Consider the following 17611-nt stretch of genomic DNA (forward strand, 5'->3'; position numbering starts at 1 on the left):
ATTTCCAGGGTTGGAAGCGGGCTTTGCTGACTAGGAAAGGTGGAAGGGGCGTTGTTCTGACAAGTGGTTAGTGGTCACTGCCCAGGTAGGTTTGCACCAAGCCAAACGACGGGCTTCCTGAAGAACAACTGCGAGAATGATCTCACGTCCGCAAACTATTTGAGAGATTGATCTAGAAAACAACAACTAAACCTGTGTTTGGAAGAGAGGAAGGTCTGAGAACATGTTTATAAGCGACTTCCATAAGAGATAGCAGATAGTAAGTGCGTAGTAAACCTAACTACAACATCCCCTACTGCAAGAATACAACAGCAGTTACTAACTAATTATTAGTTCTTAACTATTACATATCTATTAACCTTAGTTCTATTACTCTTCTAATTACTCTCTTAATCTATAGGTATAATAAGTATAATTATATTCTTTTCTTTCTAGCGTATCTAATAAACTATAGTATAGTACTTTTAAAAGCTCTTAGAGGTATATATAGCCTAGTTTTATTTATTATACGTATAGCTATATATATAGTACGTTAGTAGCTATACTATAGTTACTAAGGCCTCTATATATATTATACTATCTAATTAAGTCTATCTTAGTCTAATTAGGTTTAGCTTAGTAGAAAAGAGTAAATATTTATATATATAGCTACCTTAACTAGCTACCTCTATACTACTACTTTATACTTACTTCTAACGTTTTTAATAGTACTTATACTTATAATAATACTAAAAAACTATCTATATAAGCTACTTTAGGCCTTATAGACCTAAATTTAATAAATCTAGCTTATATACTATACTAGCTATAGTATAACTTCTTTACTATTACTACGTATAGTTATAGTATAGGCCTCTAATAGCTTCTATATATATAGCTTACTATACGTTGTATTCTGTACTATACTAAAAAGTAGTGCAGTTTGTTAGACACGCTGTTCCTTTCTCTGTCGTCTAAATAACTAGCAGTAATTGCTCTACCTCTTTATTTGCGACGAATATGCTAGGAACATATGCGCCGGTTCTGCTATGCTTGTTAATAGTTTTGTGAGTTACGTTCTTAACGGTTAGTATAGTGACTGTGTTATTACGAGCTAATTCCTCTTTGGACGACTATTGGATGCGATACTCGGTAGCTCTAGGTAGGCGTGTCGCGATCTCTATGCAGTTGGGGAGGGCTTGTATAGTGGGCGAGATGTATAAGCCGCTAATTCTAGTAGGCAGGTATAGTTCTTGTGCTGTGGAGGGATCTTGCGTGGTAGTGTTGTTTGTTTTCGTGGCTTCTTCCCCGAACACTCCGCTAGCTGCGGCAGCTAAACTGGCTTAGGGTTCTCTTTTGGTTTTGTAGACCTTTTGCTAGCCTTGTATAACGAAATGGTTGTTAAAGGGCGATGATCTAGTAGTCTTGCGAAGTGTGGTGGCGACTAGCTGAGAGGAAACACGGGATTTTATAGCATCTAGTAACGATTATCTAGCTTGTACTATAGCAAAGAAGAAGCGGTTATGTAGAATATCGCAAAACGGGATCTGTCCTAAACTATCCTGCAAGAGTGTCGGAAAGGAAAATATGTTTGCCTAGACACGCACTGTAGCACCTTTATCTTTCCTATTCTATGTGGCACTATACTTCTATTATGAGATACAGCTGCGCTCTTGCGCAATTACGTCCCCGATCTCTTTAAAAACTGCACCTAAGTCTCTAAGTGATAGTTGCTCTTATCCTTATTTCTATTATCCTCTTTCTCTTCTTCCTTTTTAACGTTACTCTTACTGTTTCTGCTTTTTATATGATCTTTTCTGTTGTTCTCCCGTTTCTTAGGTAGCGCCCGACCTGCTTTGCGCGGTTCTATCTTTACTTTCGCATTTGAAACAGGTAAGGAGCTTGGCATATTCTTAGAGTTTCTAAGGCTTACTAGATAAGCGTGTGTCTTAAGTGTATGAGCCTGGTTAAATAGTTAGTCGCGGACGATGAACTGGGAAGAGATATATAATGCGCCTTTAAGAAGATAGGTAGGTGCTGTAGTTAGAAGACTAAGGGTTTGCGAGTGACACTGTGATTCGATAACGCATAGTTTATCGCGAAACATGATTAATGAATGTTATGTATCGTGGCACAGTCGTTATATAGACATGAACTGCTGTTTATTCTGGTCTTGAGCCGCTACATGATTGAAGGCGTAAATGTTTTGACTAGTTAAATGTATTGCGTACTTCAACTACCGTTATGACATTATTGCATACTATTGAACTGCCTAACCCTGTCCTTTACGCCACTACCTTTCTCATCTCTACTCTTTTCCTCTTTTTCCTCTTTTTCTTCTGCTTTGTTGCCTTCTTCTTTCTTTTCTTTATCCGGGATATATGGTTTCGCAACCCTTATTGTTGGACTATTGTTTAGGACTTTACTTATCTTATCTATTGGAGGCATCTCTTTCTTAACGGAGCTATCCCGAGAGCCTTTCGTTACAAAGTCCGAATAAGGCCAGCGTTTCTTGAGAGGCTTAAAAGGTTCAGCAGCCTTTTCGGGAGGTGGTTCAGACATTACGGTAGAGAATTAGAATGATATCTTCTTAAGAGGGGTGTGGAAGGGGATGGAAGTGTAACTGAGATAGTGAGCGGGTGGGGTGACAGTGAAGAGGAGCGGTTTTCATATACGAGTTGAGACGAGTGGTCGTTCGTAGACTGCCAATTTATGAGAGTAACGGGCGGGTACAAACGGCTATGTAGACCATGACAGAAACTGTAAACGCCTTGCAATCAGCTATTGACGATAGACGATCACCAATTTCGTCGTTGTCGCATTACGGCTCGTACAAGTCCATATTATCCTGCTCCTCGGGTACTCCACCAACGCAAGGCGTCTTGACGAACCCATCTTCGTCTCCACCCTCGCTGGACAGCTTCACGCTCTCCTCTTTCACGTCCTTGTCATCACTTCCAGTGGAGCCATCAACTTTCGTGCTTTCGTCCATTTTTGTGCTTCCATCAACGTCCGGCTCTTTGACATAAGGCGTATCATCAGTCTGTGTTCCCTTCGACTTGGTAGACACAGAAAGATCTGGTGTATGAACAGGTTTCTCTCCATCACACTTCCTGCGTGACTGCTCGTCCACGTATTGACCCCATAGATTACGCTTTCTCTTCCGCTCGTTGACGTGTTCGGCAAAGCGTTCTATATTCTCAGTCTCTGATGCCACAGGCTTGACCGTAGACTGTTCGGATGGTTGTTCTCCAGCCATGTCGATGTTCCACGATGTTTGAATACGTGAGAGATGATTTTGGCATAACTACGAGGTTGCGCTGGACTTGAGCCAGCATATATACGTGATGCTCATGCTACACCGACCGTCGTGATGTTTCCATGCATGCTTTCATGTACCAAACGCATCCAATACCAAGCTTGGCCTCTTCGCTCTATCTATCTCCGCGCTCGCGTACATACCCCTCTTAGCCGTTTGCATCCCAAGTCTGCAAAGACCAACCAGATGGTGTACACCGGCCAGTACACCATCAACTACCTGCACATGACCTCCAACCGCATCTTCAACAGCAGCTTTCATGTTTGTCATGCCAGCACACCCAAGGGTCAAAACATCAGCACCATCAGCAACCAGCCTCTTGCCTACGTCGCACATGGTACCAAGCACTTCCTCTTCGGGCTTCGATTCAAGTTCTAAAACCCCGAGATCGCAACTCCTCACACCAGCGCAGAAAGACTCCAGACCGTAGTGTTTCACAGAGTCCTCCAGCGTATGCTGCGATCGTCGCGTCGTTGCGATGATGCCGAACCGACCACCCAGCGTTCGTGCAGCGAACAGTGAGGCCTCCATAATACCAACTACCGGCTGCGAGAGTTCTTCACGAAGGACCTTTCTGAGTCCGTGGTCGCTGTAGCAAGCTATGAGGAATGCGTCATACTGATTTGCAACGGGTATGATAGCTCGGGCGGCGGCAGCTGCGGACATGATGTTGTCGAAGCTTGATTCGATAGCTGATGGCGCTGGTTTAGGGGCTGTAAAGCCGTACACGGTGACGTCGGGTGGGAGTGTTGGTTTGAGTGTTTCTAGACAGGCGTCTGTCATTCTTTTAGTAGCGTTGGGGTTGCAGAGGAGGATGCGAATGTGCTTTGGAGATCTGGTGCCTGTGACGGAAGCCAGCGGCTTACGTTTACTATCGCTCGCGGTAGCCTTGGTTCCATGATGCGATTTTTCCGATTGTGCTAGTCGCGGCGGTTCGACAACTCCCGTTTGCGAAGTCAAGATGTCATAATGCTCCGTTCGTCGATGTCTCGCAAAGTCAAACGTCCGCGTCTTGCCTGGTAGGCATCTATCAAGGTCGCAATCGGCGACGATGATCTCATCCTCCTCCGTCTTACTCTCAGCCATAATCTTGCCATCTGGTCCAATGATAGTCGAGCCTCCTACCAGATCGTACTTTCCATCATCCAACCCGCATCTCGCCGCGCTGACAGAGTAGCACGCATTGGTGTATGAGTGGGCCTGCATGACTAGCTTGTGATGGAAGATGGCCTCCGCACGTGCTTCAGCTGGACTCACGTCGGCGGATGCACCCCACATCTGTGGGGCAAAACCTGGCGTGTTGAAGCCCACGAGAACGACTTCGACGCCTTGAAGACCCAAGCACCTCCAAACTTCTGCCCACCGTCGATCGTTGCATATCATCATGCCGAGGATGGGCTCGCCGTGTTCAGGTGTGGTCTCCACCAGGCCGGGTACTCGGAAGGCGTCAAAACCCAAATTACCCGGCTTAAAGTATCGCTTCTCAAGTTGGTTGACGGCATCGGGCTCCGGGAAAGGGTCAACGTCTCCGGGTAAATGCACCTTTCGATACTTTGACAGAATAGATCCGGACTTGGCGTGATAATAGACGCAGGAGTTGTAGTGGTCACCGTCATCTGTGGCCTCTGCGAATCCGATGCAGATGTCGACCTCCAACTGCTTGGCTCGTTCGAAGATAGGTCTCGTATTTTCTGCTGTAGTTACATCGCCATGTTCGAAGAACGACTCTAGTTCCGCTTCATTGGTGATGAGATGACGAGGAAAGAAGGTAGTGAAAGTACATTCTGGGAATAGTACAAGTTGTGCGCTTTGTTCAGCGGCTTGATGGAGAAGACGGACGAGTCGGTCTATTGTGTTTCCACGGATGTCAGTGCGATGGACTGCACCAACCTGTGCAGCGGCTATGCGGATCGTGCGCGACATGCTGTTTCGACTGGCCTTGGAAGAGTATAGAAGCGTTCTGAGCACGCACTCGTAACTCGAAAGGATAGTCGATCACGCATCTCGACATTTCGAGGACCGCGAGTTGTTATGCGCGTCGATGAGCTTATCAAAGGTGGGATAGGGAGATAGTGATGAAGTTCTGGCGATAGAGGCGGCCAGTCGGGTGAAGCCAAGGCGGTCTTAGCGCCCCGCACTTCCCGAGGTCAAGCCTTCCCCGCTGTCGACCTTGCACTTCACTCCTTCTATGTATATTGTCAACTTCAACATTTGAGTTTGATGGCATCGCTTTCCCATCAATTATGCGCTTATGTAGAGTCCCTCTGCTTTATCTATTGGCTTGCTCCTTCTTATCCCCTATCTGATCAGGACTAGGCGGTGAAAGCTATATTTAGCTTTGCTTCCGTAAGCCGAACTACGACGTTACGTGGGAGCCAGGTACCACGACATTATGGATGTAAAGCGCACAAGGATACCCGCAAGCGATCTTGCTATCGAACGGTTGCCTACACGATTAACGCATTTCCCAGATGCGCATCCGGACCTGAGTTCGCAGAAACAGCAATTGATTAGTATCGACGGGTAAGGCGTGCCTTGTGGGTAAAGCCTAGCCGTGACATCTAGCTTGGCATGCGACAAAGCCACACGACTCGCCCTGATTACAGCATTCCGGCCCTGATGCGTACAAGCCTTTGGAACGTCTGACTGTGCATGCATCGCGCGTCGACTACAGACTTGGCGGCTGATTCCTGTGCAGAATTAGGCGCTAAGAGGTAAAGTTATAAACACAAACCTGCGCGGCTAAAATCTAGAAGCTAACTTAACCTTAGGTTAGTATCTCTATATAGGTACTAGAGTTAAAAAGCCTATTAAAAATAAAGTTTATAAACGTATACCTCTTTTTATAATATATAGCACTAAGGTAGGTTTAGAAGTACTATATATAGAGGCAGAGTTATAGTAATAGTATATAAAGAAAAGTAAGTATTAACAGGCTTTTCTTTTTATACGTTTAGAGAAAGCAGGCACTCTTTAGCTTTCTCTTATTAAGTATAGATACTTACGCAACGTATATTATTATATATAGAATTTCTTAGAGCTATAAATAAAATAAAAGTTAGTAGATCTACTAGAAATTATACTATAGACTTTAGAAATACTAAGCATTAAGCCTTAAATAACACTTAATATATTAGTTTTTGTTCTCTTTGTACGTTAACTATATAACTTCTATTATACTATAGCTATTATACTCTCTAAGTATACTAATAGCTATAGTTTTAACTTAACTATAAAAATAACGCTTTAGAAGTAAACGTTAAAAGGCTATTATAACTTTAGAAGATATAAGAGAAGGTTTACAAGCTTACGCTATACTAGGTATATAACTACTCTAGTTTTTGTAGTATAGTTACTACGCGTATACTTTTATCTAGCATAGTATAGACTATAGATATTAATACTATTCTCTTAGTATTTCTAAGAGCTACTATAAGAAGGTGTAGAGAACCTTATATATATAGAAGAGAGTAAACTCTACTATAAAGCCTTTAAGGTGTTAAAGCGTAATACTACTAATATTTAGAGTAGTAAAGATTAGAACTACTAAGAAATAGGTGTAGAGTGTCTAAAATTATAATAGCTATTTAGCGTAGGCTAAGAAAAGTATATATACTAGATAGTAACTATAGTGTAAAATCTACTAAGGTATTATAGTAATAGAGTAGAAAATAAGAAGGTTATAAGAGCTATATATTCTTATACATTCTATCTAGAATAATTAGAAGAAACTAGATTTTAAGAAGAAATAGGCTGTATATAAAGCTACTATAGATTAGCTATAGTAGCACTTTAAATCTTTATATATTTAGTTAGAGAATATTAGATTTTGTATAGATAAAGTTATAGATATCTAAGTATAGATACTAGAAGAACTAAGAGCTTAGAATAGAGAGCTAGGTAGATATTAGAAAGAAGAAAAAGAAGAGCTAAGCGTGCTAGAGGAATAGAATAGAAGAGAAGTAGTAGTAGAAGAAAAAGAATAAGAGAATAGAGCTCTACTTATATAACTTTATTCTTTATATTATATTTAGCCTAGTAGATATAAAGAGTTACTTAGAAGAAACAAGATTTTAATTAAAAGGTCTAGAAATATACGTTCTTGCTCTTGCTTCTAGAGTTTAGCTTAGTCTATCTAGCGTTATACTTAGTACGTAGAGTAGCTGTCTAAATATAGCTCTTAGGCTCTTCTAGTGTACGCCTCTACTACTATAGCTTATTACGCTTCTTTTAGCTCTTTAGAGGCGTAATCTTAGTAGAGATAAGAGTTTAAGGCTTAATATTCTTATTACTATATTTATAGTCTAATTAATATTTACTATATAGAATATAGAATAAAACTTATTCTCTATATATATATTTTAACTATTATTCTTCTTTCTAAAGTTACTAGTATAAGACTAAGATTGTCTAAGAGATATTAAGCGCGTTCTAATAGCTATTTATAATAATATTCTTAGTCTTAATAAGGTATTTGCTCTAAATAGCTATTTTTTATATAAACTTTTTCTTTCTATAACTTAAGAGACACGTAAAATAGTAGTAGAGTAAAAAGTATTATAATTATTATGCTTATAGGCGCAGAGCTTTCTACTAGATATAAAGCTAAGTCTAGAAGGTAAAGTAGTTAGTATAGAGTAAGAAAGAGACTAGAGAAGAGATAGTAAAGCTTATAAAGTACAAGGTTTTAAAATAAAAGGTAGTAAGTAGGTAGTAGAATATAATATATAAAATAAAAATTAGAAGCTAACTCTACGCTATCTAAAGTAGCTACTAAGAAAGTAAGAGAGAAAGCTTATAGATTTAGAGGTTGTAGCTAAGAGTAGAGATGTTATAATAGACTTTAACGCAGAGAAGAAGAATATAATTAGAATTAATAAGCTTTAAAATAAAAGACTAGAAAAAAGGTAAGAGAGAACTTATAAATTTTAGCTAGCCTACTAGTTACTATAAAGCAGCAGTGCTTTAGAACTAGGTAGAATTTCTATAGTAAGTAGAGAAGTAGATAACTAGTTAGTATATAGTACTATAGAATAGAATCTTATAATAAATAAAGCTATAATAGTAGAACCTAGACATTATAAAAGTAGTTAAAGTAGTAGATTAGATAAACTTTAAATATCTAGTATAGACTATATTTATATACTACGCAACTACTTTTACATTTACTTATACTTCTTTTATACTTACTATATATAACTAAGATTTAGTTCTAGTATTATATATTAGCTATAGACGCGTTATTATAATAATATAGACTTATAAAGATAGGTAGCAGTGCGCTTTTCTTTATTATTAAAAGTAATAAGTTTTATTTTCTATTATCTATAGTAATTAAATAGCTATATCTATTAATAATAAGAAGGCGCTCTAGAAATGCTGTATAATATAACCTACTGTATTAAAATTAAAGCGCCTAAATATTATCTTCTAGAATTAGAGAAGTAGTAGTTTATATTTTCTAAAGGTTTTAGAACTAATATACTCTACCTAGCTACCTACCTTTTTAAGCTCTGCTTATTTATTCTCTATATTCTATAAGAATTAATATTAGAAAGACTAGAAAAAATAAGTGTTAGTTAGTGTATACTACAAAAAACCTCTTCTTTATATACTATATCTCTAATACAGATGCTTTATAGAGGTAGCTATATAGAAGAAGCTCTTTATCTTTAGTACTATTAGAGCTGTTATTACCTATAGCAAGGCGCTATAGTACTAAGAGTTAGTAGCTAGAATATTAGAGATAATAAGGTATAGCTTATAGACTATAATATCTTATAGCTATAATAGTAAGAGTAGATATTACTATTACTCTAAAAGCAAGACCTAGTTAATATAAGTAGATATTGTAGAAGCTATAGGTTCTTAGAATTACTAAAGCTTTTCTTCTATTATCTTAGAGTTCTTAGGTCTTTTTCTCTAATATAATTGCTAGTAGGTATATCTTATAGCAGCCTTTAGAGCTAGTAAAGCTACCTTTAGGTAGCTAACTATTCTGCTTTTTATATCTTTTAATTTCTAGAGCTTTTACTATAGTTACGTAAGTTTACTAGGTTAATAAGGTAGAAGCCTATTATATACTAACTAGTGCTACCTAGTCTTTATCTAGTGTAGTACTATTACCTCTATCTCTATTAATAGCTCTATTAAGTGTAAATAGTAAAAGTAAGCGTAATAGAGAGTAATAGAGGCTCTAAGGTTATTACTGCTAGACTCTATTATTTCTGCGCAGCCTATATAGTGTAGAATTAATAGAAATCTTATGTAGTAGCTTAGAGTTTATAGAAGCTAGCTTATTATCTAGAATATTATAGATATTCTAGGTTCTGTTAGTAGTAACCTTAGAAATAGCAGGCTTATTCTATTACTTCTAGAACTTTCTACTAACTTCTTACGCGCGCAGTTTAGGTAGCTTTCTATTCTTCTTTAATTAGAAAGCTATTACTAGTAATAAAACGTATTAAAGAGAAAAGTAAAAGGCTATATAAAGAAGAGTAGAGATTACAATAGATATAGAGTGTTATATTTATATTTATAATACGTTAGTTATAATATAAAGTATATAGAGAATTTTAGAGTTATAAAATAGAAAGACGTAGTAGAACTATATAGTTTATAGTAATAGGTCTAGAGAGTGCTAATCTATGTATAACGTAATATTACTAGACCTAAAGAGAAATTTATTAGTATTTATAAGAATTTTATTATAGAACCTATAATCTAATAACTATACTAGAGCTTATACCTATAGCTTCTTTTATATGCGTAATATAGGCTATTCTTATTAGAAAAGAGATAGAAGTAGTTTACCTAGCTGTACACCTGCTTGTTAAAAACGCTAATTATATACTAAATAATTATTTCTATATTAAATTCTTTACTCTAACCTCTCTATTAAATAAGTGTAATAATATTCTATATCTTATTTATTATGTACTACTATGCGGCCTCTTGTTAAAAGAAGTAGCTACTATATAGCTAAACCTCTTTACTAATATTATATAGGTTATAGTAGAAGTTTTAGAGAAAAGTTATATAGCTCTGTAGAGTATTAGCGTATAAAAGCTTAGTGTTTCTAGTAAATAGTACTAGCTTCTTCTATTATCTATCTATAAGCTTTAGTTAGTTAGATGTAGTAAATAGCATAAATAGGTATTCTCTTTTAATTCTAGAGGTAGTAAGCTACTCTACTAATAGAGTAGGCATATTAACCTATAGCCTCTTCTAATTAAAATATAAAATAAAAGGCTTAACGCCTATACACTTCTATAAGTATTACGTAGAAATCTTAGTATTTATAGAAACTTACCTCTAGCTTATATAGTTTTGTAGAAGCTTAGCGTAAGTTTAACCTAATCTAATTTGCAATCTTACTAGTAGATATATTACACTTAAATATATAGTACTTTATCTAGGCGTAATAGATAACAAAATATAACTACATACGTAAGCGTTATTATAAGTTACTAGCAGTATCTACTCTAAAGTCTTTCTCTAGATTTATTAAAAGAACCTTAGTTAATTCTAGCTTTATACTCTGCGCTTGCGTTATATTAGTATAACTACTTAAGCGCTTTCTTAGTAATAGCCTTCTAACTAGATAATAGTATACTCTTATATATCTAGAGTAGTTAGTATATAGAATATTACTACCTTAGTATTATAGAGCTTTAATATACCTTTTAGCGTTTAAGAGACTATATATATAGCTAGATAGAGTTTAAGTTATATAGATTTTCTAACTAAGAGCTGTTAATATTTTAGGTATATATAGTATTAGACTAGCTAAGCTTGCAAACGTAGTAGTATATAGTAGCAGCTTATATAGTAGAGGTAGTAGACTACCTAAAAGGTTAGCTCTTCTTATAGAGTATATTATCTACTTTATTAATACTACTATTATGCGCTAAAACCTTTATATCTACTAAGAGACTATAGAGTTTCTTTCTATAGCTAAAGTAGATTTAAAGACATAGAACTTATAGAGTATACTTATAGAGCCTACTAATATCTTAATACTTAGGTAGGTAATACTACTTTATAAAAGCCTTTAGTTTTGTAATTTAACTATAAACTTATTAAAACTAAAGAGTCTAGGTAAGAAGAGCGTTATATACAAGGTATAGCTCTTGCAGGTACGCAGCGTATAGACTTCTTTTACGTTCTTCTAGACACTAGCAAAGAGCGCAGCCTATTAATTACTTATTATTTCTAGGTTTTTACTAAGTTTAGCTCTAATATTCTTAATAACTTAATCTTATTTAGCTATCTTCTTAGTAATCTTAAGGTTAGTACTATCTAAAATATTACTTCTGTTAGCGCTAACACTATAAGTAATAGTCTAAATAAGATTATAAAAGTATTAGACTATAGTTACAATTCTTAGTATCTTAGAGCTTTTAGAAAGTAATACTAGTGTAATATATTACAAGTGTTAGTAGAGTAGCGTAGGTAGAAGCTATAGACCTAAGAGCCTGCTTTCTATTAACTCTAGACTCTAACCTTCTTATTATAGTACTACTATTTCTAGTCTTTTATTTAGTAATTCTTATTATTACTAGCTAATTAATATTAAGCACTAGGTATGCCTAGCTAGGCTAAGCTCTTAGCAGCTCTTAGAGTTAGTACTAACGTTCTAATATAAAATGTAGCTATAGACTATTAGCTATAGACTAGATTTTAGCTAGTCTTAGCTACTCTAGTGCTATTAATAGATATCGCGTTTAGAATTCTTGTGCAAAATAAGATATTCTCTCTATTTTAACTATACATTTACTTACGCTTATAACTATAGCTAGTAGACAATAAGCCTATAGAAAATAGTAACTACTACCTTATATAGTAGTAGCGCTGCTAATAGATATAGTCTAAAATATAGAAAATACTAATGTTAGTGCTAATGTAAGAGAGATATATAGAGCTATAGTAGAATTTATAGCCTATAGCTACCTTATAAGATAAGACTTTATAACCTACGCGTTTATATATAAAAGCTCTCTATAAAAACGCTAGAATTATATTATAATACTAATATTTACGTAAGGCACCTAGCTAGATAGAATATACACTACTATACACTAGAAGAGCTTATAACTACTAATTCTCTCTATATATATTTATATTATACAAATTTATTAAGATAATTTTAGTAAGCTAGTAGTAAGAAGTTAATAGATAAATATTCTAGTATTTACAAGAGTATTATGCCTAAACTTAATAATAACAAAAGGTTAATACTACTACTATAAAGAGTAGACCTACTTTAGTAGCTACTTACTTTCTATATAGAACTATACTAGTATATTACGCTCTTTGCAGCTCTCTACTACTAGTTACACTAGAGAGCTAGAGTAGATCTACTACTAATAAGTTTTGCGCTAAATAACTAGTAATATATTAGTAATACTAAGTATATTACTATAGGTACTTAGAGCGTAATACTAGAACTCTAAACACTTTTAAGGCACTTTTGTAACAGCTCTAAGCGCTGCGCTATTATAGTAAGTAGTTAGTGTATTATAGTAGTGCCTAGTATAGTACTATATTTAAGAGAATAGAAGATTTATAGTAATAATATTAAAACTCTTATATATAACTAGAACTTTAGCTTAGCTTTACTACTATAGATTAATAGAATAAATATTCTAATTAGCTATTAGCCTTAGATTTATAAGAGCTCTACTAAAGAAGATTCTAACTTCTAGGTAATATACTTAAAGTACTAGAGCAAGCAAAACGTATATAACTTCTAGAGAAACTAATATAATTACGCTAATATATAAAAAGACTATAGTTATTATATAGAAGACGTATTATTCTTCTAATAGCTTTTAGCTAGAATACTATAGAATAGTTAAGCGTAGTAAAAAGGTAGAGACCTAGAAGTAGTTATCTTAGAAGAAGATTGTAGAGAAAGCTTATAAAGAATAATAATAGATTAATAAATTAGTAGTAGCAGAGGCACACGCTTTACTAGAAGATAAGTTTATAGATATGTTCTTATATAGAGAGAATAGAAATAAGAAAGTACTAATAACTAGAGACGTAGATATTACTACAAAATAGCGTAGTATCTATAACTAGCTAGACTTTAGCAATAGTAATAGAGATAATAAGTATCTAAAGAAATAACCTTGTTAATTATATGCACTATTATTTTTATACTTTAAAGTATTAAAGTAGTGTAATAAAATAAGATATATAGATAGCTAGTGCTTTACGTAAGAATAATAATGTAAGTTATAGATAAAATACTTATTAAATATAAGCTTATACTATAGAATACGTAGTATAACTAGCTATTATGTTCTCTTTCTATTATTATAAGTAGGCGTATAGTTTTTTGCAATTAACTTATAATATAAAGTTACTTTAAAAAATTGCAGTGTTACTATAATTACTAGAAAACCTCTATAATTTATAAAATATATAGTTAAAAGAGTAGTAAAACTAATAATTAAACTTTTAGAGTAGTAATAGCTATAATACTACTAATATAGTTGTTTTATATTTGCACGTAGTTGCTAAAAATTTTTTACGCCTTTAGCGTAGGTATTTCTAAGCTTTTTAGTATAAGACTTTAGTTACTTACGCTCTTTCTATAAAACGCGTGTTTCTTTCTATAAGAAACTTTACTCTTTTCTAAAGTTAGTAATTATACTAATTATTCTATACTTTCTATATATACTAAGAAATTAAGGGCTTTTAAGAGGTAAAGTTTTAACCTAACTAATTAATGCTATTAAAATTACTAAGTGTAAAATAGCTAAATTGCGTATAGATAGTATAGAGCCTTTAGTAGTAATGTAAAACTAGCCTATATTAAAAGGCTAGAGATAAAGTTAGCTATATAAGAGCAGAAATTTTGCAATATTATATAAGAAAGATTATAATTAATAGAAATTAAGGTATATTATATTATAGAAGAGTAATCTATTAACTATTTTATATAACTTAGTATTCTAACCTTAAATATATATACCTTATTACCTAATCTTCTACTATAGTGTTGTACGTATAATAGTAACTAGACCTTCTAGAAAGTATATAACAGCGCGTAAGCATAACGTGTATACTAGTCTAAACCTCTATTAACTTCTAGGTCTTATAGGTCTTTACAGAATAACTTTTCTTCTTTACTAGTGTTTTCTCTATATTAGCGTTATTACTATCTAGCTCTATAGAGCGCTTCTTAGAGGCCTAAGCTAACTTTACCTTTAACACTTTTACTACCTTTCTATTTACTTATAGTATTAGGTAGTTATTAATATTAATAGTAGAAGCTAAGAATAATTAGTAGAAGTTCTGTCTAAAGATTAGAAAAGATAAGAGTATATACTAAGGTAACTTTCTAAAGTGTTGCGCGCATTAATCTAGCTCTATAGCGCCTTTACCTAGACGTTACTAATATTTAGCGCCTATAGAATAGAATCTATTAGCTATATTTCTTGTATATTCTAAGGTTTTACTACTAGAAGGTCTAATATACCTTCTTAACTATAAATTTACTAAAGTATATCTTAAATATAGTAAGAATTGTAAGCGTATGCTTGCTAAAGAACTAGGTTAGCTTAATTAGCTTATTATTGTAGTAGTAGAGTTTAGCTATCTTCTAGATATTCTATTAGTAAAGCTAGAGAATAACTAGTATTTAGAGTAGTATACTACGTAGAGCTCTTACTTTATATAGATAGCTTTAAGAAAGATAGTAGTAAAAGAATAGCTATAAGAGTAGACTATATATAGCTTAGTGCTATTAGAGGTATTCTTCTTAGAGAGTATAGACTAATATTATTAGTAGTGTAGTAGTAAAACTAGTAACATAATAATAGGCCGAATAGCTATTAGGCTTAAGAGTTAGTGCGCTAGAGAAAGCTAGGTCTAAATAGCGTTTAGATAAGAACAACAACAACATATATACACAATACACTTAACTACATTAAGTACCTATTCTAATAGAGATACTCTTAATCTCTCTACTACATATAGCAACTAACTAAAACTTAACCTATTTAGTCTTCTACTTTAGAAAGGCTGCGCGCTACTTTTAAGTGCGTATTTTACCTACTAAAGGCTTGTTAGAATAATAGTTTAACTAGGCTTTAGAAGAGACACAATTATTACGCAATATAATAGAATAAGCAATAGGTAAGTATATAAAATAGAGAATAAGATAATACGTAGAATAGTATACCTAAGAGACACGCAGAAGCAAACTGCAAGCTATAGAAACCTAATAGTATAGACACTTAAGAAGTAGGCGTACTAAGAGACCTCTAATAATATAAACAATTAGATAATAATAACTACTACTTAGGCTAATAGATAATATAGCTATAGTAGCGCTGCGCTAAGCAACACAAAGAGCTAGATAAGAGGTTTAGACTAGGCTAATTGCCTCTTAGACAGCCGCATAGATAGAAAATAATATAATAGAAAGTACACGGCTGTATTATTCTACTAAGAATAAATAATAAGACCTAAGAAAGGTTAGAAGAGCTAACGCAGTAGATCTTAATTCTAGTATAGCTAGAAAGAAAGAGGCTAAATAATAAGATAGTAGTAGAAAGCTATTATAGTATATAAAAAAGGTAGCAATAGCTCTTCTAGTAAAAGACACCTAACTTTGTTAGTAAGCAAATAGTTAAATCTAATTAATAGCACTTATACGTTTAACATTTACACTAGCTATTATACTATTTACAATACTTATGTACTACCTTATATAAATAAGTAAGAGTTAATCTAATAAGGCTAAGATTAATAAATAATCTAAGTTAGTTGCTAAAGCCCCTTTAAAAGCCTAGTTTACTAAACAACTATCTTTACCTCTCTAAACTAAGCCTATAAAACCTAAAGCAATACCTACATTATTCTAGAAGAATATTAAGATGCTAGACATTCTAGAGTTCTTAGGCACTACTAGCTAGCAGCCTTAGGCATAACCTCTAGTACAACTCTAGAATAACAATATAGCAAAGCTCCTTTAGATAATAGCTTAGTCTCTCTAGTAGCTAGGTAATTACCCTCTAGTCTATTCTATCTAGCTTTCTCTATACCTATTAGAGACAGTTCTAGTGTTTAATAGAACTAACGTTACTATGTTTCTTAAGCGTTTTAAGAACATGTTAAAGTACTATAAGTTTATAGACAAGATAAAGATTAATTGCCTTTTAGCGCACTGCAAACCTAAGTAGAGAGTAATTATCTAAGCTTTAAACAAATATTCTAACGCTCTAGTTACTAAATTCTAGAAGGAGTTTAGAGAGGCTCTTAGAAAGCTCTTTCGTACTAATAACAAAGACTAATAGAAAGCTCAGGCTAAGTACTTTAAGCACTAGCTTCTCTAGTGCTAAGCAAGGTCTAATCTAAACATTAAGAAGTACCTATAGAAGTTTTAGATTCGCAGCAAGCACTATGTTAAAGCATTAACTATTAATAAAGATCGCTAAGGTTTCTACCTAGTTAAGAGACTACCTTTTAGGCATACTATAAAGATACTTAATAAGTTTAGTTTAAAGACTAACAACCTAAAGGCATTTAACTACACTAAGATTAGTAACTACCTTACTACCTATCTAGAGGTAGAGGAAGAAGCTTATATACTTAACCTCTCTAAAGCAGTTAAAGAGATTGTTCTAGAAGTTAAATTTAACCTAGCGCAGCTAATAGCCTATTAGTAACCTTAGTAACTAGTACTAACTCTCTAAGATAACTACACGCAGGCTTTCTAGCTACCTAAGCTTAACGTTCTACTCTAAGATAAGCTGCTTAGGCTCTATGCCTTCTAGTCTTCTCTAGAAAAAGTACCTACTAACATAGAAGTAGATAACTTAGTTAACAAGATACTTAATCTAAAGATTAATTGTGCTAGCCTAGAAATAGAACTATAGAAGATCTAGTAGACCTACTGTAAAACTAAACTTATAAACAACTCTAATATACGTAGTAAAGTAGACTGTTAAGCTAATAAACGCGCAAACTACCTAAGAGTGTACCTACTCTAAGGCTAAGAGTAATTCTAGCTAAATAACTAGTATTAACCTTAGTAGTAGCAGCAATACAGTAGTTACTAATAGAACACTAGTTAGACTTTCTACAACAACTCCTAAGGCTTTTAGAATCTAGAAACTAGATATAATTAAGGCACTATAAATAGATAGGCTCTTAGAGCAACTATAAATTGTTAGGTATATAATAAGAGTAACTATTATAAGTAGAACTACCTAACTCTTTAAGCGTATATAGACAAGAGCTAGCTACACATAGATAAATAGAATATACTTTAGTAGAGTACGCTAGAGAACCTCT

At 34.0% G+C, this 17611-nt stretch overlaps 2 protein-coding genes across 2 annotated transcripts; both read right to left on the reverse strand.

The window, feature by feature from the left end:
- Positions 1–2800: 2800 nt before the first annotated feature.
- J4E83_009831 (uncharacterized protein) lies at positions 2801–3238 on the reverse strand (the record flags this gene model as incomplete). Its single annotated transcript, XM_049336716.1, has 1 exon — positions 2801–3238. One exon carries the CDS (start codon positions 3236–3238, stop codon positions 2801–2803), a length of 438 nt encoding a protein of 145 aa, XP_049184142.1.
- Positions 3239–3370: 132 nt separating this feature from the next.
- On the reverse strand, positions 3371–5221 carry J4E83_009832 (uncharacterized protein; the record flags this gene model as incomplete). The annotated part of the gene is made up of 1 exon (XM_049336717.1): positions 3371–5221. The coding sequence occupies one exon, from the start codon at positions 5219–5221 to the stop codon at positions 3371–3373; it is 1851 nt and encodes a 616-aa protein (XP_049184143.1).
- Positions 5222–17611: the final 12390 nt, after the last annotated feature.

Source organism: Alternaria metachromatica, assembly GCF_023757995.1.
Source record: "Alternaria metachromatica strain BMP 0045 chromosome Unknown scaffold_37, whole genome shotgun sequence".
Lineage (NCBI taxonomy): Eukaryota > Fungi > Ascomycota > Dothideomycetes > Pleosporales > Pleosporaceae > Alternaria > Alternaria metachromatica.